The sequence below is a fragment of the Phocoena sinus genome, chromosome 2 (genome assembly GCF_008692025.1).
Source record: "Phocoena sinus isolate mPhoSin1 chromosome 2, mPhoSin1.pri, whole genome shotgun sequence".
NCBI classification, from domain to species: Eukaryota; Metazoa; Chordata; class Mammalia; order Artiodactyla; family Phocoenidae; genus Phocoena; species Phocoena sinus.
This window is the reverse complement of record NC_045764.1, coordinates 41,447,448-41,472,704: the sequence shown is the minus strand read 5'-3', so window position 1 is coordinate 41,472,704 and position 25,257 is coordinate 41,447,448. Positions and strand designations below refer to the sequence as shown.

General features: G+C 40.3%; 1 protein-coding gene across 1 annotated transcript in view; it reads left to right on the top strand.

The window, feature by feature from the left end:
• Positions 1-25,257, top strand: part of AGBL1 (ATP/GTP binding protein like 1) — a gene marked incomplete at its 5' end in the record, with an annotated part of 671,581 nt that overhangs the window by 4,421 nt on the left and 641,903 nt on the right. The window contains 2 exon segments of the mRNA XM_032621686.1: positions 639-770; positions 4,373-4,466. Of these exon segments, the coding sequence (XP_032477577.1) occupies positions 639-770; positions 4,373-4,466 (226 nt within the window).

Below are 25,257 nucleotides of genomic sequence, written 5' to 3'. Positions count from 1 at the left end.
CCATATTTCCTTAACCTATTTATTTTTATTTGAAATATTCTAAGGAAAATTAGAGATAGCATTACTCCTAAATACTTTTGAGTGCATTTCTTTGAAAAGAGACGTTTTCCTATATAATCATAATACCATGGTCATAAATCTAACAAAATTAACAATCATACATATTTATATTCATTCCAGTTTCTTCAAATGTTCCCAGCATGCCTTTTACAGACATGTTCAGAGGAGGATCCAATCAAGGTTCACACAATGCATTTGAATGTTATGTAACTTAAGTATCCTTACTTCTGGAACTGTCTTAAAGGAAGAAATTTATACCCAGCTAAACTGTAGCTCATGTTTGAGGACAACCAGAAACATTTTTACATATAGGGGGTGCAAGTCATACAACCCACAAGACTTCATGTAAATATTAATTGAAGAATAATGGACCATATGTATACCCTCGATTACCTCTTTTGAGTCATCTGGTTCCAATGGGGACATACTTAGTAGCATTTTCTACTAGACCCGAAAAGTCTCATTGACCATGATAATCTTCTTCACTCCACCATCTTTGTCTTCCTCTCCCCCACACATTATACAACCTTCAGAATTAATGTGAAACACAACTAAGATGGATTGATCTGTGTTCATAGATAAAAAGTTTGGACAGAAGGCACTGGAATTTGAAGCACTTGATGTGACATTGATTCTGGCGAGGAAAAACCTGTCTCACAGCCAGAACCTCCTCCACTGTCTCTGGGCTCTGCGTGTCTTTGCCTTTAGTGGTAAGCAACTCAATTGTGACTCTCTGGGGGTGACTTCCAGATCTGGGCTGGGACACCTGGAAACCACTTGGGGGTGTGGTTGGAAGGAGGGCATGGGTGGAGGACAGATGTAGTCCCAACAAGATAAATAAACCAGGAGGAGCCTCATGTTCTAGAGACCGTAGAGGTGAGAAGTTATTTCTTCATTTCCTTCTCAGCCATGGAGAACTCTTGAGCCAGTGCTTAAAGTGAGAGAGCCATATTGTTTTCCCTTGGGAGCTAAAACATTTTAGCACTCTACGTCTCTCTGTCAGTACTACAAGGTGAAAAAGACCTGTGGCAGGGGAAGGCAGACTTTATTCAGTCCTTATATCCAAGGCACAGAGCAATGTGTTACAGCTGTCAAGAGCGACCCTCACATCACAAGTCTCTCCACTATGTCCCTGAAGTCACTCATTGCTCATGACATCCTTTACCAAAGTTTATCTCCCAATGCTTCTCAACATAGTCTTTCAGGTAACTTGATATATCATGGCACATGGGTTGATGTTATTTGCCATCTCCTGATTTGAATTATTTCTGATAATCATAACCATCCTGTATGTAGACTCAGCATTTCATAGCTAAGAAAAAAGAAAATGAAGCTTAGAAGAATGAAGAAATTGCTTGAGTTCATACAGATAAGTCATGAGGGCTAAGTTTCTAACTGCAAAATTCATGTTTATTCTACTCTCCATACAGATACAGTTTTTAATAGATTATATTCTGTACCACCTATTTCAGTGTAAAGAACACAGACTTTTATTTCTCCTTTCGAAGCCCCTTTCCTACAGAACAAAAGTGACAACTATTTAGATGTAATACTCTCTAGAGGAAAGGACATGAGCTTAGAGCCAAGAAGACCTGGGCTTGACTCTGACTTCATTTCTTAAGAGTCATATGATGTGTGCACTTAACCTGTTTAACCTCAGCTTCTTCCTTTGTAAAATTACAGTTGTAATAAGAGCTCATAGACTTGGTGGTTGGGATAAGTAAGATCATGTTCACGGGTAAGTTCGTCACATAATAGTTGCTAAGTGTTAGTTTTTCTTCTCTGCTCTAATCTTTTCCCTCAGTCCTTTGAAATAATAGGAATCACACACATAAGGGGAGTAAACAGGTGGTGACCTTTTTCCGTAACTATCCTCAGAACTAACAAAATATTAGGGACATATTTCATTGGTTAACTCCATGAGTAAGCATGGAAGACCCATCAAAAGAAAGTATTTCTAGGGAATAATGAGACAGATGCTTGACTCCGTGTTCACAGACAGAATCTCCACTCATATTCATGTATGTTGAGCAGAAAATCAGAGAATATTTGAGAGAGGCTGAAAGAATCTGTCCAAACCCATCTCTAATAAAGGAAAATCTAAGTGAGAAGTTGTGGCTTTGTATAAAGGACAACTCTTATTAATGAGGAGGCAGAAGGTGTGTCACCCCCATTTGGAGCTTGCCAGCAGCACGAGATTTGAAGTATCTTATTTTGGTTTCGTAAAGAATAGTTAAGATGAATAACTTACTCTTATTATATACATTGATTATAGAGATCTTGAAGAATTCCTTCAGCAGGGAGCTCTGAAAAATGCTGAGATGTGCCTGTGGGTATGAGGAGGTGGCCATGTGTCTCCTAAGACAACATTTATTGTATGAACTGTTCCATAAAATATTAAAAAAAAATACGATCACTCTCTACACGTTGACTTTACTGATGAGAGGCAAGCAGAGTTCATGAAGCCCATGGGTTGCTGTCTCTTTGGTGAATTGTTAGCCACTGTTGAATGTTCCAGCAAGTTTGCTAAACAGCTCCTATCTGCAGAAGGAATTGGCTGGAACCGTAATGGGTCTGTGACAGCCAGCGAACCATTCGGCAGCTCTCAGATGGCCGGTGAGGTTGCTTATAGAGCTGCCAGAGGTCTAACCTTGGGCAGGCATCCAGCGTGGAAGAACTTAGTGAGGACTTTTTATTGTTATCCTCTTTCAGTTCCAAGTTTAAAGTCTCCCATGCTAGAATTCATGCTCTTAAAACTATTTCCTCTCTAACTCTACTTAATACTAGAATTTTGCTGAATTATTTGCCAGGAGTTTACTCCAGCATGTTTTGCCAATTTAGAAGTAAGGACTGAGTTAGTAGCCATGGGAAGGGAAGATTGATGGGCAGAACTAGGATGCCAAATTCTTGAATTTTGATCCATTCAATGACTGCCTGTACTAGCCTCAGGAGGGACGAACGCATAGAGGGTATTCCAGGAACACGCACTCCTGGTGATAACTAAGACATCAGCCTCAGTCTCTCTCTGGTGGACTTTACTGAGCTGAACTATATTAGAGACTCCAGTTTTTCATTTTTCCTCCTTTCCTGAGGCTTGGAGCAAGCCAGTATAAGCCTCCCTTGTTTTTATCTCTTTGCTTCTCCCTGACCTCCTTGTTTCCACTCATATTTCCTGGAACAAAGCTGGTCCAAAGCACAAGGCATTCATAGGTCTCTGTTTTACTACAACAGTATAGTGAAGGAAAGGAAAAAGGGTCACACCTTGGAAGATAACCTTCTTTCCTTCTCCCACTGAAAGTTTTGCCTCGGGCCAAGATTCCATTTTGTATCCTGTGGGTTCCTCTTATTTTTGACGTGATCAGAGCTCTTCCTAAAGTGAGCTGAGTGGAGTGAGGTGCTGGGAATATTGCAGAGTGGCTGGGGCATCATCAGAGATGAGAAGTTTTGTATCCAAAGTACTTACCTGAAGCCACCAGGATGACCAGCTACCCCTTTCGGTCTCTTTCTATTATTCAGATCTATCACTCTGTTTTTATAGCCATCCAATTGGGCAAAAAGGCAAAAATTTCTGGTAGTTACCTCTGAGCAGGACCAACTGATTCTTCCTTTGCCATTCTAATGGATAGAGGTATAGTCAAGCCGTAGCCTTTTAGTGATGGGCGATCCGAGTGCAAATGTTGTAGGGGAACTTGGAACCGGGGTGGAACAAAAAGGGCACTATCTTCTTTATTAGATTGCTTCTTGAAGTTTTAAAGAAGTCAATCCAAGTTGGATTGAAACTTATCCCATTCACTTACGACTTTTCTTCATTGTGAAGTCTCCAAACAGCAAAATACGTCTAAGAAAGTGTTTTTTAAGATACTGGCTCTGTGTGTGTGTGTGTGTGTGTGTGTGTGTGTGTGTGCATGTATGTATCATATAGGAAGTCGGTGGTGGGTGAAACAGCTTGAACTTAAGTAGTTGCCAGAAACCCAAAGATCTGCTTACAGAAAAAATCTGCTCGGCAATTGCCTTGGCTATTCTGATTGACTATACAAAGGAGTAGGGCAATGGGCCACCAGAAAGTGAAAAACATAATTTCATGGCTTGGGACCCTTTTGAGAAAGAGATAGTGTGGGAAGATAATGTGTGCTTTTCAGATAATCTTTAACTTCCAAGCCAGGGATAAAAGACCATAGAGTTTCTCTGCTTTTAAGTTGCCTTTGGTAAGAAAGGTGATGGACCTCCCCTATATTTTAGGCTCATTCTGTAATGCTGAAAATAATGCTTGGTTCAGATGGGTCAATAACTAGTGTGCTTTTGTCTTTCTCAGTCACCACTGGAGCCATGCTGGGAATTAATGGAGCGATGGAACTGCTTCTCAAGGTCATCACCCCTTATACCCAGAAGCGCACCCGAGTAATCAGGTACAGAGCAATTTTTAGTACTTTTGTCTTCTTTGTAGTAGATAGAGATATGGGGTCTCATAGATATTCTCTTGGTGCTTCCAGTTCACTGAGCGACGACTTCCCCCTTGTAGATATGGTACTGTGATTTTATCCTGTCTCAACTCGCATCCCTCCCCACCCATGCATCATTTCCTCGGATTGTCACAATAACCTGAATGGATGTAATATCATCTTCGTTTTCAGATGAGGGAACTCAGATGTGGAGAGAGTCTTATCCAAGGTCACAATGCTAGGAAAAGGCAGAGTTGGGATTTGAATCCAGCCAGATCTGTCTGACTCAAAAGCCCTTGTTTTTTGCCTGAAGCCTTCAGGTATCTCTTTTTTTTTTTTTTTTTTTTTTTTTTTTTTTTTTTTTTATGCGTTACGCGGGCCTCTCACTGTTGTGGCCTCTCCCGTTGCGGAGGACAGGCTCCGGACGCGCAGGCCCAGCGGCCATGGCTCACGGGCCCAGCCGCTCCGCGGCATGTGGGATCCTCCCAGACCGGGGCACGAACCCGTGTCCCCTGCATCGGCAGGCGGACTCTCAACCACTGCGCCACCAGGGAAGCCCTCAGGTATCTCTTTTAATCACAGACTCTACCATAGTGAGTACAGCCCTTAAAAGACAGTCCAGACATCATAGGGAAAGATGATGCTCTCAGGGTTCCTAAATTTCTGATATGAAATTCTGATTGTGTGCTAGTTTTGAGATGTGTTTTTATGATTGGAAAGTGAAACTCAGCCTGTTCTCCCTGGCCCTGCCTCCTGGAGTGGAGAGAATTGAATCACAAACTTAAAAAAAGGGTCAGAGACGCAGGCTTTAGAGATATTTGGAACCAATAAGATCCATCATTTATGGGAGTGACTCAGCGAGGACCTTGAAAGAATATTAGAAAAAAATTCAGCCAATTTCCAAGATATATGGGGTCATTTGGCAAAGTAGCATTTCCATGACCAGCCATAAGATTTTCTGCATCCCAGCATCAATCGTCAGCTCATCTTCCACCTGATTATTTTTCTCTTGGGTAACCACAATAATGCCATTATCATCCATTCTCACCTGCAGCTCTCTACACCAGCATTTCCTAGAGTGAAAAACATTATATCTTGGTAAAAAAAAAAAATTTCTCATCAAATATATTGAGAAGTACTGGGTTAAACAAAGTTAGGTATATTTCTTTACTGTAAGACTTCTCAAAGCCTTCATAAAGCCAACACACATTCAGAATATTCAAGATGGGTATGTAGTATATACCCTTTCCCCAAACTAATTTGGTTAGGGAACTATTTTTGTTTGCAGACCACCTTTTTTTGGGGGAGTCAGTGTTTCATGTGCCTCATTTGAGAAATCTCTTCTCTGAAGTGCAAATGTATTGCAAAATGGGGTTCAGCTAAATTCCGTCAAGGGATCCTCATTTAGTTAAGTATGAAACTTCAGTCACAAGCTCAGTGACCAAAGAAATTAACTTTCTTGGTTTTTCTGTAATTATATTTTATTTCCCTCTTAAACTTCCATTATTCAATTTGAATATGTTTGATTTGGATATTTCGGTTTTTATCGTGGTGTGTGGGCCTTTGCTGCTGACATATGCAGTCTTAACGTGTCCTTTGGTCAGCAATGCATGAGCCATATCTTTTTGCCTTACTCACCAGGACTCTTCTAATCTGCTATTGTCTCCATGTATCTCTTTGGCAGCTCAGGAATGTTTGGTTGCTTACCCTACATCATGTGAAAATCTAGTGATGTCTCCTGGGCCCATCCACATACCAGTATCACACAGTACTCACTCGGGTACCATGTTGTTTGGAGAGCTCCTCTAGGCAAGCCCTTCCCAGCCTACCTTGGCACTAGGCCCTTCCCTTCTGGGATCCTGATAGCTTTTATCGTCTTCCCTATTCAGATTGAGCTAGGGGGAGTAAGCAACAAAGCACAGAAGCCCCCTTCTCAGAGACTCTTGCTAGTTGCCATCTCTATTGCTTTTTTTCTCCTGGAAAGTAACCCCAGGGATAAACAGGGGTGGATGTTTCTGATGACAAAATGACTTTTCAGGGACCTCGGGCATATTTCTGCATTTCTGGTCTGTTCTGTAAAAGTTAGACAAGATGATTCCCCTTCTTGATCCAAGTGCCAAATTAAAACCAAGCCTCCATCGGGGAGAGGCTTTTCCACCAACCATTTCGATAGAGCTGTCATTGCCATGGCATTTATTATGTGCTCTGCCCCATGCTAAGCTCTTAGCATGCATTATCTCGTTTGATCCTCTCCTCTCTTCTGCGAGACAGGTGCTATTACTCTCCCCAATTTTACAGGGAAAAAAAAATTGAAGCTGAAAGAAGTTAAGTAACATGCTGGGATTTAAGTGAAAGAGCTGGAATTTAAACCCTGTCTGATACATGAGCCTTAGCTCTTAAACCACCACCGGAGTACCTTACACAGTCTATGTCCAGCAGTTGATTTCTAAACCACCATATATAAGACAATCACAAGCGGTTAAACTTTGTTAAATTTCTGTTAACCTAAATGTGTGTTTCATCTAAACGTACATACTCATGGACCAATTTGCTTAATGATAGGGGGAGTCTTTCTCCTCCATCGTATGGCTCTTTCCTCTCAAAGGCGAAATAAATGTCTGTTCCCTCTGCTTTTGAATTCTTTCCCAAAGCTGCCTTGTTTTCTGCCTTTCCCCCAGCCTCCAGCAGCAAGACAAGAGCAAAGGTGCTAAAATCAGAAGACCCACCTTGTCCCCCTCTTTCTAGCTGATTCCTTGGCTAGTCATTTATCCTTTCTTAACTAAACTGTTACATTTCTCAAAGTGTGAATATCAAGTCCTACCTCTTAGGTTTGTTGGGGGCATTAAGAAATACTGTGCCAAAAATCTTGGAAGCTTTGAGGTGCTTTAATATTGTTCCTCGTTATGAATATAAGTGCTGTTGGGTACTTGGCTGCCTGCTTCAGATCTGGCAGCAAAGCTAGAGGCAAACACGCAGATGGGAAGTTTCTGCCACTACTCACCTTCTCACATGAACTCCGTTTCCCAAATAGTAACTAAGTTGTACCCCAATGAGTTCTACTCAACTCCACTTGGATGCCAGAACCTGAGAGTTTGAAGGGGTCTTTCAGGGATGAAGTAACATGTCAGGGGACGTGAATAGCTTTACTGAGTGTCAGCCTCCAAATGCTAGCAAGCCCCGGGAGAGTTATTCTTGGATGCCTCTGTAGGAACAGATGCCCAGCGTTGTGTCACTATGACTCCTCCCTGCCCTGGAGATTAAACCTGCCCTATTTCTCTAGCACAAACCTAAAATTAGTGATGCAGCTGTCCTCCAATAAAACCCTGTCTCCAGATAGTATTCAGGGCAAGATTTATGACAGAGAAACAAACCACACACCTTCTAGAGACAAGGGGCATGCAGAGCAATGTCACTCACCCTCTGTGGCCTTGTGCCAGCCCTCACTCTCAGGGGAGGTGGCTATTCCAAGCCTTCCTCACTTCCCAAATACCCACCGTGCTGGCAGAGTCTTACTGTCATAGATTTGTGTCGGCTTGCCCCTGTTCCTTCATGACCATTGCTTTAGTCTGAGCAGTTTTCTTCAGACCTAGACAGCTCCTGTAGCCCTCCCACTGGTATTTCCTGACTTCAAAGCAATCAAGATTGTGTCGCTATCTCCATCTCCATGCTTCCCTTTTAGTCCTCCTCTCATCTTTCTTTCTATCCAGCTACCCCTGCACCTGGGATGCCCTGTCCTGTTCCAGATCTTTCCTCACGTGCTTCCCTCCCTCTGGAAGGGCAGCCCTGCCTTATTGAATGGCAGAAGCTGCCCCCATTCTTCAGACCCTACCTTATGGTGCCTGCTTCACCTCACCAGACAAAAGGAATTTCCCCTCCTCCAGCACTTTGTTCATATTTTCCTTTAATATATATCAGATTTGACTCTGCACCATGTTGGCGTGTGTGTCTTCTCTCCCATATAAATTCTAAACCTCCTAAAGGTAGAAGTCAAATTATATTTATCTTGCTGTTATCCATTGGTCCTACCCAAGTGCCAGGACCATGGTAGGCTCTTAATTCAATTTAAAAGAAATTCTTCAATTAAAAAATTTTTATATTTTTTGAATAACCTATCTAATGACGAATAAAAGCCAACATTTACTGAGTGGGTGCTATAGTAGGCACTTCATATTTATTATCTTATTATTTCTTGGTACCAAGCCAACTTCACATTTGAGGTTCTATCATGTCTAAACATGTCTGGGAAATGAAGTAGCTGGTCTACCCAGAACTCTCTTGCACGAGGTGCCTTGCGGGAGGGGACTCATTCTAGAGAATGAGAAGCAGCAACCATCAGCCTGAAAGAGAACAGTCTCACTGGACGGGGTCTTTTGTCTTTTACTTAGAGTTGTCTGGGGAAACTGACTGAGATTGGCAGAAGAGAAAGATCTGCGTTTGAGGGGATGTGACAGGCAGCATCGACATTCAAATTTTGCTTCCTATTTGAGACAGAGCTAGGCTTCCAGTATTTGGTCTGATAATCCATTCAGCTGGAATTTATGGGGCTTTAGAATTTATGGGGGAGCTTTTTATAGAATCAGGGAGGGAAAAATGACACAGGGCCAGGGTGAGCTAGCTCTTGCTAGCTTGCTCTACTGTGAACAAGTTTGTTTATCTGCACCAAAGCTGTCTTTGAGCTTTCCAAATTCACTAAGTAGAAAAATTTTTTGAGGCAAAGATGAATTGCTTGTCTGTGGCTGACTCATCTTGTGACCTTAGAAGAGTCTGTGTTTGTTCCATGTCTCAACACCTTCTGTACCTTTGTGCCCTCATTTCCAGGGTGGACCTAAGGGTCTTGGTAAAAATAATGACAATTTCCACTGTCTGTCCACATAACTATTTCCAAAGCATGGCCAACATTTTCACATGGCAATAGTTAACCCAACCTTTGAAGCTGAATTATCAGCTGTTATCATTGGTTTATTTCCCAGGACTTTAAACTCTGTTGGCCTCTCTTGCCTCAAAAACATCAGAGTCAATCAGAAACGGGTTGAGTCTTCCTAGCAGAGGTTGGACCTTGAGCTCCCTTGTATTCCCTGACCATTGCACCATCCTTTGAGAAAGGGAACTCAGGACATCCATGAGCTGAGATGGTTCCTTCATCCTTCATTTACAGTTTCTCTGGAGCTTTCCCAAGAAGGCAGGAGGTCAGGAAATGTGCTGTTCAGGACCTTGCTGGTCTAACCCTCACAGAAGACAGCATTTCCAGCATTCACACCCCCTCAATGTCCTCTCAGGCTTTCAGCAGGGCTCTCATGCTGTGAGTTATACTCATCAGGCTCAGGAGTTCCTGGGCGCCTGGGTTTCTATGAGGTCATGGTGTTCAGAGGCTGTGTGCTTTACCTGGGCTCAAACACTTTGACAAGAGGAGAAGAGGTATGTGTTGCGTCTTTAGCAAGCCTCATAAGCAAATTCTTCAGCTTAGTCTCTTGTTGTCTGTGCATAGAATAGTTTTAAGTGATCTTCTCCCTTCAGAGTCCTGATCTCAGGGCATCTCTGGCATTTGAGCTTTGCCTGAGTTCAGGATTACTAGGCATTGCTTCGTTGACAGCTCTTTATGGTGATTTCATCTTCAGTTTGTAAGCTCTAAAATATGTCCTGCACCTCTTTTCCCTTCCCCCAAAATCCCTACTGTTTTTTTCAGAGCCAGACCTTCTGGGCTTTCTCCGACCATCATACCATTCCACTTTTTGGATGAGTGCAGACTCAACCAAAGCTAATGCGTTGCCTGAGATCATGAGCGATTGGGTGACTCAGCGACTTTGTCATTGAGACAAAGAAGCAAAATCTCCTGTTTTTCAAAATAGCTACTGAATTTCTCCCTGGGTGTTCATTTTCCCCTTACCCTCCCATTAATGGCTTTGTGACTTTTGCTGTTCTCTGTTCAATATAATTAGACTCTGTGGTCTCCAGAGCAAGGGCTCACATTGGGGTTTCAGAAACCATGTGCTCCCGATCACTTGGACTCAGATACCTTGGAACAGGAACAAAAAAATTCCACCCCAGCCCTACAAGTGCTTCTATTGGGAATGAGCAACACAGGCTCAACTTACTGACAGAGTGATTAGTGCGTTTGCCACCTGACTCCAAGCCTGTAGCTGATGGTGGAATGAATAGTTTCCTACATATATTAAACCTTGGTGACTAGGTTTGTTGGTTTAAATCCCTCTCATCTTTTTTGGGAAGCCAGTAATCCCTCCCTTATTAGGGCCAGTCATAGATATTCAAGTCATAGGATCTAAAGTTGGAAGGTCCTTAAGGATCTGCTGGTCCAGCTCCTTCATTTTAAGACGAGGTGACTGAAACTCAGAGATTGAACTAAGCCTTCTAACCTAATTTCAAGACACTATTCATTTCTCTAAGATGCTCTACTGTATAATGAAAATCAAACTTGCCTTGAGGTAGGATTTTTAACATTTATTTGACAACATTGTAAGTGTCTGTCTTGGTGCTAGGCACAGGGGTTTGAAAACAGCAGAAGGTGGACCCTGTCTTTCAAGTTGGTGACAGTCTATGGCAACAATAACAGTGCAGTGTGGGAGGAACTTTCTGACTCAGTGTTGGGCTTATGAAATGGACTGACTTCCTCTTCTGTGGAAAGTTCCTCATCATGCCTTTATCTGGAAATGCCCTTAGAGCTGAGCCAGAAGGACTTCTGTTGTGGGCCCCGTTCCTTAGGAGACCCAGGACTTTGGAGAACCTTCCTGGAAATGTGTAAAGTACTCCTTTGGGCCTGAGATGGGCTTGGGTTGGCAGTGTATCAACAGGGCTCCAGTCTGTTCCTCCCCCTTCAGGGTGCTCTCTGATGCCCTAATACCTCAGTGAGGTGGACTGGATACCTTGAGGAGGAGAAGCTCTGGAACACATGCATATGGGGCTGTCCTGAGACTCCATGGCCAGTCCTTGATTCAAGGGTGATGATCTGGCAAGGAGATCACTCTTGCGGTCTGGTGTGGTATTTTGTCCTCAGCATGACATGAGATGGGGCAGACGGAATGTTGCTGACATGCTGATTTTGAGTGCATCCAGTTGTTTGTATAGACAGAATCTCCAAAACAAAACTAAACTAAACTAAACTTCCTGGGCCTGCATACCCTAGGACGGTCATACGTGCCCTGCTTTGCCCTGGTGAGGGTTCTCTACAGAAACTCCATTCTCATCTTTATCTGCTGAAGCCAGTTGTGCCCATATCTCTTCATGGATTTGCCTCCATTTCCCCTCTGTAGACTGGAGGCAGGCTCTTAAGAATTTTCACTTTCCATAGAAATTAATCTCATAGCCCAACCTGACTCAGCAAGGAGCATTTGCAAAGAAGTTTGTATCTTCCTGTAAATCATGCCCTCCTCACAATACAGTAAGTGCCCACAAATATATGGGTGAGGGGATTTGAAGAACTCGGGGGAGGTACAGAAAGACCTGTATCAGTAAAAACTCTTATGACCTTCACTCTTTGCTTTGAGGGGAGACATGCTTCTAATAGGCCATTACCAAATTCTTCAGGGGTTGATTCCACACTCAGATACTACAAATATAAAGCACATGGGAGAAGGAAACTCACTCTACTTTTCCTATGGGGCTGTGAGTGGGTGCTGTGTCTGGGGATGTGTTTATTTAGCAGAGATAAGCCAGCTCAATTAGTTGGAAAGGAAAGGGTCAAAAGGAAGCCATTAAGCAGATGTATTATCATCTAAAGCTAGCTTCTTTGAAGAATTTAGACAGAGATTGCAGGATGGGAACAGATCAGAGGCTTTCTGTCTTAAGTTGAATTATAGCACTATTTTAATATTAGATCGCAAGTGATTGTTAATTATATTTAAAAGAGCCAATGAGGGAGCTTCAAGATGGCGGAAGAGTAAGACACGGAGATCACCTTCCTCCCCACAGATACATCAGAAATACATCTACATGTGGAACAACAACTACAGAACACCTACTGAACGCTGGCAGAAGACCTCCCAAAAGGCAAGAAACTTCCCACGTACCTGGGCAGGGCAAAAGAAAAAGAAAAAACAGAGACAGAAGAATAGGGATGGGACCTGCACCAGTGGGAGGGAGCCGTGAAGGAGGAAAGGTTTCCACACACTAGAAGCCCCTTCGCGGGTGGAGACTGCCGGTGGCGGAGGGGGGAAGCTTCGGAGCCATGGAGGAGAGCGCAGCCACAGGGGTGCGGAGGGCAAAGCGGAGAGATTCCTGCACAGAGGATCAGGGCTGACTGACACTCATCAGCCCAAGAGGCTTGTCTGCTCACCCGCCGGGGCGGGCAGGGCTGGGAGCTGAGGCTCAGGCTTCGGTTGGATAGCAGGGAGAGGACTGGGGTTGGCGGCATGAACACAGCCTGAAGGGGTTAGTGCGCCACGGCTAGCCAGGAGGGAGTCTAGGAAAAGTCTGCAGCTGCCGAAGAGGCAAGAGACTTTTTCTTCCCTCTTCGTTTCCTGGTGCGTGAGGAGAGGGGATTAAGAACACCTAGGAGCTACAGAGACGGGTGCGAGCCGCGGCTATCACCGCGGACCCCAGAGACGGGAATGAGATGCTAAGGCTGCTGTTGCTGCCACCAAGAAGCCTGTGTGCGAGCACAGGTCACCATCCACACCCCCCTTCCGGGGAGCCTGTGCAGCCTGCCACTGCCAGGTTCCCGGGATCCAGGGGCAACTTCCCCGGGAGAACGCACGGCCTGCCTCAGGCTGGTGCAACGTCATGCTTGCCTCTGCTGCCACAGGCGCACCCTGCATCCATACCCCTCCCTCTCCCCGGCCTAAGTGAGCCAGAGCCCCCGAATCAGCTGCTCCTTTAACCCTGTCCTGTCTGAGCGAAGAACAGACGCCCTCAGGCGACTCACATGTAGAGGCGGATCCAAATCCAAAGCTGAACCCCAAGAGCTGTGCAAACAAAGACGAGAAAGGGAAATCTCTCCCAGCAGCCTCAGAAGCAGCGGATTAAATCTCCACAATCAACTTGATGTACCTGCATCTGTGGAATACCTGAAGAGACAACGAATCATCCCAAATTGAGGAGGTGGACTTTGAGAGCAACAATATGCATATTTTTCCCCTTTTTCTCTTTTTGTGAGTGTGAATGTGTATGCTTCTCTGTGTGATTTTGTCTGTATAGCTTTCCTTTTACCGTTTGTCCTAGGGTTCTGTCTGTCCGTTTTTGGGGGGTTTTTTTATTATAGTTTTTAGCACTTATTATCATTGGTGGACTTGTTTGTTGGTTTGGTTGCTCTCTTCTTTCTTTATTTTTTTTATTACTTAAAAAATTTTGTTTAATAATTATTTTATATTTTAATGACTTTATTTTATTTTATTTTATCTTCTTCTTTTTTTCTTTCTTTTTTTCCTCCCTTTTATTCTGAGCTGTGTGGTAATAGGCTCTTGGTGCTCCAGCCAGGAGTCAGGGCTGTGCCTCTGAGGTGGGAGAGCCCAGTTCAGGACACTGGTCCACAAGAGACCTCCCAGCTCCACGTAATATCAGACGGTGAAAATCTCCCAGAGATTTCCATCTCAACGCCAAGACCCAGCTTTACTCAATGATCAGCAAGCTACAGTGCTGGACACCCTATGCCAAACAACAAGCAAGACAGGAACACAACGCCATCTATTAGCAGAGAAGCTGCCTAAAATCATAATAAGGCCACAGACACCCCAAAGCACACCACCAGATGTGGACCTGCCCAGCAGAAAGACAAGATCCAGCCTCATCCACCAAAACACAGGCATTAGTCCCCTCCACCAGGAAGCCTACACAATCCACTGAACCAAACTTAGACACTGGGGACAGACGCCAAAAACAACAGAAACTACGCACCTGCAGCCTGCGAAAAGGAGACCCCCAAAACAGTAATTTAAGCAAATGAGAAGACAGAGAAACACACAGAAGATGAAGGAGCAAGGCAAAAACCCACCAGACCTAACAAATGAAGAGGAAATAGGCAGTCTGCCTGAAAAAGAATTCAGAATAATGATAGTAAAGATGATCCAAAATCTTGGAAACAGAATGGAGAAAATACAAGAAACGTATAACAAGGACCTAGAACAACTAAAGAGCAAACAAACAGTGATGAACAACACAATAAATGAAATTAAAAATTATCGGGCTTCCCTGGTAGTTCAGTGGTTAAGAATCCGTCTGCCAGTGCAGGGGACACAGGTTCAAGCTCTTGTCTGGGAAAATCCCACGTGCCGCAGAGCAACTAAGCTGGTACACCACAACTACTGAGCCTGCACTCTGGAGCCTGTGAGCCACTACTACTGAAGCTCACATGCCACAACTACTGAAGCCCACGTGCCTAGAGCCTGTGGCACGCAATGAGAGATGCCACTGCAATGAGAAGGCCACGCATCGCAACAGTCACCCCCGCTCGCCACAACTAGAGAAAGCCCACGCACAGCAAAGAAGACCGAGCGCAGCCAAAAATAAATAAATAAATAAATAATTCTCTAAAAGGGATCAATAGCAGAATAACTGAGGCAGAAGAACGGATAAGGGAACTGGAAGGTAAAATAGTGGAAATAACAACTGCAGAGCGGAATAAAGAAAAAAGAATGAAAAGGATTTAGGACAGTCTCAGAGACCTCTGGGACAACATTAAACGCACCAACATTCGAATTATAGGGGTCCCAGAAGAAGAAGAGAAAAACAAAGTGACTGAGAAATAATTTGAAGAGATTATAGTTGAAAATTTCCCTAACATGGGAAAGGCAATAGTTAATCACATCCAGGAAGCACAGAGAGTCCCATACAGGATAAATCCAAGGAGAAACATGCAAAGACACAATTAATCAAACTATCAAAAATTAAATACAAAAAAAAAATTAAAAGCAGCGAAGGAAAAACAACAAATAACACACAAGGGAATCCCCATAAGGTTAACAGCTGATCTTTCAGCAGAAACTCTGAAAGCCAGAAGGGAGTGGCAGGACATATGTAAAGTGATTAAGGAGAAAAACCTTCAACCAAGATTACTCTACCCAGCAAGGATCTCATTCAGATTTAACGGAGAAACTAAATCCTTTACAGACAAGCAAAAGCTAAGAGAATTCAGCACCACGAAATCAGCTTTACAACAAATGATAGAGGAACTTCTCTAGGCAAGAAACACAAGGGAAGGAAAAGACCTACAATAACGGACCCAAAACAATTAAGAAAATGGTAATAGGAACATACATATCGATTATTACCTTAAATGTAAATGGATAAAATGCCCAAACCAAAAGACATAGACTGGCTTAATGCATACAAAAACAAGACTGGTATATATGCTGTCTAAAAGACACTCACCTCAGACCTAGGGACACATACAGACTGAAAGTGAGGGGATGGAAAAAGACATTCCATGCAAATGGAAACCAAAAGAAAGATGGAGTAGCAATTCTCATATCAGGCAAAATAGACTTTAAAACAAAGACTATTAAAAGAGTCAAAGAATGACACTACATAATGATCAGGGTATCAATCCAAGAAGATATAACAGTTGTAAATATTTATGGACCCAACATAGGAGTATCTCAATACATAAGGCAAATACAGCCATAAAAGTGGAAATCAATAGTAACACAATCATACTAGAGGACTTTAACACCCCATTTTTACCAATGGACAGATAATCTAAAATGAAAATAAATAAGGAAACACAAGCTTTAAGTGGTACATTAAACAAGATGGACTTAATTAAAATTTATAGGACATTCCATACAAAAACAACAGAATACACATTCTTCTCAAGTGCTCATAGAACATTCTACAGGATAGATCATATCGTGGGTCAGAAATCAAACCTTGGTAAATTTAAGAAAATTGAAATCGTATCAAGTATCTTTTCTGACCACAACGCTATGAGACTAGATATCAATTACAGGAAAAAAATGTGTAAAAAATACAAACACATTGGAGGCTAAAGAATACTACTTAATAACCAAGAGATCACTGAAGAAATCAAAGCGGAAATAAAAAAATACCTAAAAACAAATGACAATGGAGACACGACGACCCAAAACCTATGGGATGCAGCAAAAGCAGTTCTAAGAGGGAAGTTTATAGCAGTAAAATCCTACCTTAAGAAACAAGAAACATCTGAAATAAACAACCTAACCTTACACCTAAAGCAATTAGAGAAAGAAGAACAAAAACCCCAAAGTTAGCAGAAAGAAGGAAATCATAAAGATCAGATCAGAAATCAATGAAAAACAAATGAAGAAAACAACAGCAAAGATCAATAAAACTAAAAGGTGGTCCTTTGAGAAGATGTACAAAGTTGATAAACCATTAACCAGACTCATCAAGAAAAAAAGGGAGAAGACTCAAATCAATAGAATTAGAAATGAAAAAGGAGAAGTAACAACAGACACTGCAGAAATACAAAGGATCATGAGAGATTACTACAAGCTACTCTATGCCAATAAAATGGACAACCTGGAAGAAGTGGACAAATGCTTAGAAATGCACAACCTTCCAAGACTGAACCAGGAAGAAACAGAAAATATGAACAGACCAGTCACAAGCACTGAAATTGAAACTGTGATTAAATATCTTCCAACAAACAAAATCCCAGGACCAGATGGCTTCACAGGCGAATTCTATCAAACATTTAGAAAAGAGCTAACACCTATCCTTCTCCAACTCTTCCAAAATATAGCAGAGAGAGGAACACTCCCAGATTCCTTCTACGAGGCCACCATCACCTTGATACCAAAAACAGACAAGGATGTCACAAAGAAAGAAAACTACAGGCCAATATCACTGATGAACATAGATGCAAAAATCCTCAACAAATTACTAGCAAACAGAATCCAACAGCACATTAAAAGGATCATGCACCATGATCAAGTGGGGTTTATTCCAGCAATGCAAGGATTCTTCAATATATGCAAATCAATCAGTGTGGTACACCATGTTAACAAATTGAAGGAGGAAAACTATATGATCATCTTAATAAATGCAGAGAAAGCTTTTGACAAAATTCAACACCCATTTATGATAAAAACTCTCCATAAACTAGGCATAGAGGGAACTTTCCTTAACATAATAAAGACTATGTATGACAAACCCACAGCCAGCATTGTCCTCAATGGTGAAAAGCTGAAACCATTTTCACTAAAATCAGGAACAATACACTCTCACCACTCTTATTCAACATAGTTTTGGAAGTTTTAGCCAGAGCAATCAGAGAAGAAAAAGAAATAAAAGGAATCCAAATCAGAAAAGAAGAAGTAAAGCTGTCACTGTGTGTGGATGACATGATACTATACATAGAGAATCCTAAAGATGCTACCAGAAAACTACTAGAGCTAATTAATGAATATGGTAAAGTAGCAGGACAAAAAATTAGTGCACAGAAATCTTGCATTACTATACACTAATGATGAAAAATTTGAAAGTGAATTTAAGAAAACACTCTCATGTACCATTGCAACAAAAAGAATAAAATATCTAGGAATAAACCTATGTAATGAGACAAAAGACCTGTATGCAAAAAATTATAATAAACTGATAAAAGAAATTAAAAATGATACAAATCGATGGAGACATATACCATGTTCTTGGATTGGAAGAATCAACATTGGGAAAATGACTATACTACCTACAGCAATCTACAGATTCAATGCAATCCCTATCAAACTACCACTGGCATTTTTCACAGAACTAGAACAAAAAATTTCACAATTTGTATGGAAACACAAAAGACCCTGTGTAGCCAAAGCAATCTTGAGAAAGTAAAGCAGAGCTGGAGGAATCAGGCTCCCTGACTTCAGACTATACTACAAAGCTACAGTAAGCAAGACAGTATGGTACTGGCACAAAAACAGAAAGATAGATCAATGGAACAGGATAGAAAGCCCAGAGATAAACCCACACATATATGGTCACCTTATTTTTGTTAAAGGAGGCAAGAATATACAGTGGAGAAAAGACAGCCTCTTCAATAAGTGGTGCTGGGAAAACTGGACAGCTACATGTAAAAGAATGAAATTAGAACACTCCCTAATGCCATACACAAAAGTAAACTGAAAATGGATTAAAGACCTAAATGTAAGGCCAGACAGTATAAAACTCTTAGAGGAAAACATAGACAGAACTCTCTATGACATAAATCACAGCAGGATCCTTTTTAACCCACCTCTTAGAGAAATGGAAATGAAAACAAAAATAAACAAATGAGACCTAATGAAACTTAAGAGCTTTGCACAGGAAAGGAAACCATAAACAAAATGAAAATACAAGCCTCAGAATGGGAGAAAATATTTGCAAATGAAGCAGCTGACAAAGGATTAATCTCCAAAATTTACAAGCAGCTCATGCTGCTCAATATGAAAAAAACAAGCCAATCAAAAAATGGTCAGAAGACCTAAATAGACATTTCTCCAAAGAATATATGCAGATTGCCAAAAAACACATGAAAGAATGCTCAACATCATTAATCATTAGAGAAAAGGCAGTCAAAACTACGATGAGGTATCACCTCACACTGGTCAGAATGGCCATCATCAGAAAATCTACAAACAATAAATGCTGGAGAGGGTGTGAAGAAAAGGGAACCCTCTTGCACTGTTTGTGGGAATGTAAATTGATACAGCCACTATGGAGACCAGTATGGAGGTTCCTTAAAAAAGTAAAAATAGAACTACCATATGACCACGCAGTCCCACTACTGGGCGTATATCCTGAGAAAAGCATAATTCAAAAAGTGTCATTTGGGCTTCCCTGGTGGCACAGTGGTTGAGAGTCCTCCTGCCGATGCAGCAGACACGTGTTCATGCCCTGGTCCAGGAACATCCCATATGCCGCAGAGCGGCTGGGCCCGTGAGCCATGGCTGCTGCGCCTGCACGTCCAGAGCCTGTGCTCCACAACGGGAGAGGCCACTACAGTGAGAGGCCCACGTACCGCAAAAGAAAAAAAAAAGTATCATGTACCAAAATGTTCATTGCAGCTCTATTTACAATAGCCAGGACATGGAAGCAACCTAAGTGTCCATCATCGGATGAATGGATAAAGAAGATGTGCCACATATATACAATGGAATATTACTCAGCCATAAAAAGAAACAAAATTGAGTTATTTGTAGTGAGGTGGATGGACCTAGAGTCTGTCATACAGAGTGAAATAATTCAGAAAGAGAAAAACAAATACTGTATGCTAACACAAATATATGGAATGTAAAAAAAAAAAAAAAGGTCACGAAGAACCTAGGGGCAAGATGGGAATAAAGACACAGAACTACTAGAGAATGGACTTGAGGATATGGGGAGGGGGAAGGGTAAGCTGTGACAAAGTGAGAGGGTGGCATGGACATATATACAGTACCAAAAGTAAAATAGATAACTAGTGGGAGACAGCTGCATAGCACAGGGAGATCAGCTTGGTGGCTTGTGACCACCTAGAGGGGTGGGATAGGGAGGGTGGGAGGGAGGGAGACAGAGGAGGAAAGAGATATGGGAACATATGTATATGTATAACTGATTCACTTTGTTATAAAGCAGAAACTAACACACCATTGTAAAGCAATTATAATCCAATAAAGATGTTTAAAAAATAAATAAAAGAAAATAAAGAAAATGAAAGAGTCAATGAGAAAATGGCTAGAAAACAATAGTCTGCCATTTAAAAAATTGAATTATTATATATCAGGTTTGAATTTCTTTCAAGTGATACATAGTGGGTATTCAATAAATGCCAGCTGAATAAATGAGCAGTTGTTTTAATTTGTCTCAATTGTACTCTTTTAAGCATTTATTCATTCAATAAATGTCTTAGGTATTTATTATCAGCAGAGATGTGTGGGCTTTGAGATGAAAAAACATAGTCCTTGCCCCTTAAGGCAGTTACAGATACATGCACAATAAAATAAATAATACAATGGCAAGATGTTCAAAGAAGGAGGATCTTAGTCTAGCCAGGAAGTGTCAAGGAGGAACTCACTAAAAAGGCAGCTTTTGGTTTGAAATAGGAAAGGATTTTCGAAGATGAAGATTATAAAAGAAGAACCCTCCAGGCAGAGGCAGAAGCCAAGTGCAAAGACAAAAAAAGCAAGAAAAGATGGTGGGTTCATATGTCGCTGGAATATACTGCAAGAGTGTAGGGCAGAGAGCTCACCCAAATTGATTTGGAACACTCCAATATCTTTTTGGTTTTTTTAAATTATCCTCTATTTAAAATTTTTTTTACAAATTTTATTTATTTAGCTATCTGTCTATCTATCTACCTACCTTTGGCTGCATTGGGTCATCATTGCTGTGTGCAGGTTTCTGTAGTTGCGGTGAGTGGGGGTTGCTCCTCGTTGCGACGTGCAGGCCTCTCATTGTGGCAGCCTCTCTTGCTGTGGAGCACGGGCTCTAGGCACATGGGCCTTAGTAGTTGCGGCTTGCAGGCTCAGTAGTTGTGGTGCACGGGCTTATTTGCTCCGCGGCATGTGGGATATTCCGAGACAAGGGCTCGAACCCATGTCCCCTGCATTGACAGGCAGACTCCCAACAACTGTGCCACCAGGGAAGCCCCCAATATCTTGATAGCAATAAAAGAATGGAAATACATAATTCACGAAGAGGAAATAGAAAAACCAATAATCTCATGAAAATATTCAATTTGCCCAATAATCAGAGACAATTTAGATCAAGATACCAATTTCACAAATCAGAGTAGCAAAGATTTTTAAAAATAATATTGTTGGTGAGGATTCAATAAGATGAGCACTCATATATGCTGCTAAGAATGTAGATTGATAAAACCTTCCTGAAAACAATGGGATGATGTATATCGTTTTTTTTTATTAAGTTTCCATTTCTTAAGCACTTCTTGAAATCTGTCCAGAATATCATTGAGAAAGGTGGATGAAGATTTGTGCACAAAAATGTCAATCACGGTATTATTTATAATTGAAAATACTATAACCAGAAAAAGTCTGATAACATGGGATGCATAGTAAAAGTGATATATTTATACATCATAATATTATGTAGCAACACACAAAAAATAGATTACAGATGATGTTTGCCAGTGGTACTAGCTTATGACAAGAAAAAAAATAAGGTTCAAAATACAGAATGGTCTCAACTATGTAAAAAAACATGCATACAACTTCTGTTTCAGGCCAAGATGGAAGAAATAGGATCACATTTCTCTTCCCATCTGAAAAAAATTGCAGATAAAATATATTTTTAAAAATGTTTCAAAAGATACTAGACATCAGGTAATGAATAACAGTGATCCCTGGGAGATGCACCTTAAATTATACCAGTTAATGTCTTAAGAGAGTTTGGTTTGCAGTGCAGGAAGGGGAACCTCAGGTACAGCCTGGTGGATGGCCAGAGTTGAGGAGCTAGGGCTAGAAGTATGCAGACACCAAGGTGTTAAGAATCATAGGCCAGAGTACTGGAAGAAAGAGAGCTGCACAAAAAGAAAGAACTCTGGAGAGCTTCAGAGGTTCTCATTCAAGTATTCAGCTAGATATTCGTCAGTATATATTATACTTGTTGGGAAACTGCTCAAAGCCAGGGAAAGACCACCTGAAAGGAATGGAGAAAAAAATGCCTGGTGCTCAAACAGGGCTGGAAATAATGCTTGGTTTTACAAAGCAGACTGGAGAACCTCGTGATCTGTGGGACATTGGGTAGAGTGCACAGAAGAGTATTACCTCAGTAGTAGGGAGGAGTGAGCTCTAAACTCAACACAGCTGTGGCCCTACTTATCAAATATTAAAAGAAGACCTGGAAGGATAAAACTTTCCAAGAAACTTAACTGCATCTCAGGACCAAGATTCAGAATATTTATAGGAATACAAAAATGTTCAGCATTCAACAAGGTAAAGGTTATAATGTCCAGAATCCAGTAAAAAATTATCACAGGAAAATACTACTCATGATGAAGAGATAAATCATTAAATCAAGAAACAACACAGAACTGAGATAGATGTTAGAATTCTCAGGCAAGAACATTAAAAAGTTATTCTATCATATGTTCAAATGTTAAGTAAAGATGCAGAAGATATTTAAAAAGACTCAAATTGAACTTCTAGTGATGAAAGGTACATTTTGCAAGAGGTTAATACGCTGGACTGAATTAAGGCAAATTGGACATGGCAGATGAAAAGATAAGTGAACTTGAAGATATAGCAAAAAAAGTTTCCAAAATGAAGTGCAGAAAAAAAAAAAAAAAGAGAGCACCAGTGAATCGGGACAATTTCAAGCAGCCTAATATACATATGATTGGAGTCCTTGGAGAGAGGAGAGACAGGTAAGAACAGAAAAAATATTTGAAGAAATGATGGTTTAAATCTTTTAAGTATCATGAAACTATAAAGTCAGAGATTCAAGAAACTCAATAAATCACAGGCACGAGGAACATGAAGAAAACCACTCTAAGACAAATTATTATCAAATTGCTCAAAACCAGTGATAAAGAAAAAAATCTTAAAAGAAGCCAGAAAAAAAGAGACATATTATGCACATAAGAACAAAGCTAATAATGCAACTGATTTCTCTTTGGAAGCAATGCAAGTGGGGGAAAAAAATAAAGAACAGTGGAGCAGCATCTTTAAAATATAAAATTCTGTATGCCATTAAAGTATATTTCAGAAATGCAGATGAAATAGACTTTTCAAACATACAAAAACCGAAGAATTAGTCTCATGAAAAGAAATGTTAAAAAAAACCCTCATGCAGAACGAAAATAGTACCAAGTAGAAAGATGTATTTACTCAAAAAACAGAATAGCGTTGGAAATAGTAACTACTATTTCCAATAGTAAGTATAAATAATAAGTATAAATATAAAATAATAAGTATAAAAAATAATAAGTATAAAAATAATAAGTATTTTTAAATTACTTAAATTTTAAGTAATTTAAAAATAAGTATAAAAAATAAATAATAAATGAATAAGTATATTTGATTTTTGACTTGTTACTTTAATCTCTTTAAAAGATAGTTAAGTGCTTCAGTAAAAATAGTAACAGTGTAGTCTGGAGTTGATATACCACGTAAAGTTAAAATGTGTAACTACAGAAGCACAAAGGTCAGGATGGGAGAAATATCCTGTGGTAATGGTCTTATACATGAAATAGTGTAGCAACACTTGAAAGTACACTGTGATATATTAAAAATATATACTAAAGCAACCACTTAAATAATAAAGCAAAGAGTTATAGCTTCTAAGAGAACCAAAATGAAAAAATGGAATAAAAATATTCAGTTTAATCCAAAAAAAGGTAGAAGAGGAAAGGATGATTAAGCAACAAATGTTACATATAAAAAGAAAATAGGAAGATGATATATTTATACTTAACCACATCAATAAGATGTAAATGGTCTTAATACTCCAATTATCATACTGATAAGAAAGCAAGACTCAACAATATGGTGCATACAAGAAACACACTTTAAATAAAAAGGCACAAGTAGGTTAAAAGCAAAAGGATGAAAAAGATACACCAAGCTAATACTAATCAAAATAAAGCTAGTAGAGTGCCTATACTAATATGAGATAAAGTGGATTTCAAAGGAAAGAAACAGCCAATATCTCTTATAAAATAGAGATGCAAATATCCTTAACTCAGTTGTAGAAAACTGATATCAACAGTGTATAAAAGTATCAAGACCAATTGGGATTTATCCCAGGAAGGCAATGTTGGTTTAACATGCATGAACCATTCTCTATAATTTATCATATAAAAAAACATAAAAAACGAATAACATGATTATTTTACTAGACACAGAGAAAAACATTTGATAAAATTCAGCATTACTTTCTGATAAAAATTCAACAAATTATGAATAGAAAGGAACTTAATAAATAACACTTATGAAAACCGTTAGGTAGCATCATGCTAAATGGTGAAAGAGTGCTGATCTGATGGTGATCTGAGTGTTTTCCCACTAAGATCAGAAGCAAGACTAGAATGTCCACTCTCACCACTTCTACTCAACATTGATTTGGAGATGCTAGCCAAGGCAATGAGGCAAGAAAACAAATAAAATCGAGACATCCAGATGGGTAAGACATGTAAAACTCTTTATTTGCAGATGATATGATCGTCTATGTAGAAATTCTGATGGAATCTACACACACACAAAAGGTACAAGGAGTACTAATTGAGTGTACCAAAGTTCCAGGATGCAAAATCTATATACAAAATAATTCTATTTCTATAGAATGCAACAAACCATTGGAAACAAAAATTTTTCAAAATACAATTTATGATAGTGTCAAAAATGTGAAATACTCAGGGATAAACCCAACAGCAGATGCAAAAGATCTGTACACTGCAAGCTACAAAACATTGCTGAAACAAATTTATGAAGACCTAAATAAATGGATAGAGTTCATGGCTCAGTAGACTCAATATTGTTAAGATGTCAATTTTCCTTAAATTGATTTATAGATTGAATGCATTCCCAGTCAAAACTGAGGATTTTGGGGGGGTAGAAATTGACAAATTGTTTCTAAAATTTGTATGGGAATGCAAAGAACTTGGAGCAGCCAACACAGTTTTGTAAAAGAAGAAAAAAATTGGAGGACTAACTACTACATTTCAAGACTTATTATAAAGCCACAGTAATCAAGACAGTGTGATATTGATGTCAAGATTGACAAAGACATTAGTGAAACAGAATAGACTGTTTAGAAATAAAGCCACGCATATAGAGACAGTTGATTTGGGGCATAGGCAGATTCCATGGGCAGTTAATCAGCTATTCAGTATATGGTCCTTGAAAAACTTGATATCCATATG